The sequence below is a fragment of the Palaemon carinicauda genome, chromosome 24, assembly GCF_036898095.1.
Source record: "Palaemon carinicauda isolate YSFRI2023 chromosome 24, ASM3689809v2, whole genome shotgun sequence".
NCBI classification, from domain to species: Eukaryota; Metazoa; Arthropoda; class Malacostraca; order Decapoda; family Palaemonidae; genus Palaemon; species Palaemon carinicauda.
In genome coordinates this window covers 51,796,732-51,798,222 of record NC_090748.1, presented here as the reverse complement: position 1 = coordinate 51,798,222, position 1,491 = coordinate 51,796,732, and the positions used below count along the sequence as shown (strand labels likewise).

The 1,491-nt window shown below is 39.6% G+C and overlaps 1 protein-coding gene across 1 annotated transcript in view; it reads right to left on the bottom strand.

The window, feature by feature from the left end:
- Positions 1-539: 539 nt before the first annotated feature.
- Positions 540-1,491, bottom strand: part of LOC137618366 (probable ATP-dependent RNA helicase ddx17) — a 208,025-nt gene continuing 207,073 nt past the window's right edge. The window contains exon 2 of the mRNA XM_068348533.1: positions 540-1,394. Within this exon, the coding sequence (XP_068204634.1) occupies positions 540-1,391 (852 nt within the window). The 5' untranslated portion in view covers positions 1,392-1,394. The remainder of the gene's footprint in view (positions 1,395-1,491) is intronic.

Genomic DNA, 1,491 nt, shown 5'->3' with positions numbered 1-1,491 from the left:
ATCATTCTAAGTAGTATTGTCATCTAGAAAAGGAATTTTTGGCTTAGTCCAATTTGAAGGGAAGGGACTACCCATTTCTTGAGGAGAAGCAGATAACCCAGCCCCAATCAGAGCTTATCCTAAAGTTAAGTTTGAGTTGTCGTCCTTCTTCATCACCCCACTGGGGAGAGGAGATGGAGAGGGCTAAAAAAAGGGCTGCATTTACAACATAGAACTCCTAGCAAAATTGCATTCCCACACGTGATTCTTCAGTTCCTCCATTCTCACAGTCACTCAGCAATATGCAAATAGTAAAAAGGAAAGTGTAAATACTGTATAGCCAAGTTTGTCACACCTACAGTAACGTACGTCTGTACTAGTCGGTCGTTGAAGTCGAAGTGATTATTCAGTGAGATTAGAGGGGGACAGGGCTTCCCTGCCACCCATCAGTAACTACTGACACCACATTATAAATTTTATCAGCAGAGTTTCCAGCTTTGCTGAAATCCTCCTTTAATAGGACGAAGGTTTGTGTTTGTGTAGGAACAAAGAAATAACAATTAAATGACAAGAACACATAATTCACAGTTTAAAAACTTATGTAACATACCTGCTGAAGGAGATGCATGTGGCATTGGATAGGTGTGCTGCTGTGGTGTAAGAAGGGGTGAATAAAGTGGAGGTTGGGCTGCCATGATTGGCCTCAACAAAGTCTGTTGTGAATTCAATATTGGGGTATAATAATAACCAGGTGGAGCATTGACCTGTCCCATGGTACCACCATTACATGGGACCACTCCACTACCATGATGCAGATGATAACTAGATGATATTCCACTTCCTCCACTACTTTCCTGGTAGTTCGATGGCAAATTTACTGTTCCTGAAGTAACTACATTAACCCCACCATTTCCACCTCCACTAGACCCAGAAGTATTATGTTGATAAGAAGGGGCAATGTTGTTGTTGGTGCTGCCTCCACCAGAATTATGATACACTGAATTAACAGAAACAGCTGCCCTACTATTGCCATTTGTAGAATGATGATATTCTACAGCTGAAGTTACAGGTCTTCCATTTCCAGTGACATTGCTATGATAACTTGAGTTAACTGTCAGTGTTCTGCTATCTATACTGCCAACTTGTGGATAAGATGAATCCAATGTAGTAGATGAAACTTGGATGCATTTGTCCCCAACATGGTGGTAGGTATTTGTGACAGATGAATTGATAGGTCTTGAACCCTGATAATTTGAAACTCCAACAACTGCATCTTGACTAGATTCTGAAACTGACGGTCTACCAGCTTCACATACAGGTGTTTGGCCAGAAATCTTGCAGGCAGATGGCTCTCGTTTAATTGCTTGGTTAACTTCATTGCATATAATACTGTTATTACTGCCTTTATTCATTATCTGAAATTAAGAATAAATGTTAACTTTACATACATTACACTAGGAAATAATATTTATCCTACTTAATAAAGTATACACTTCAAACTGTAATACTGTA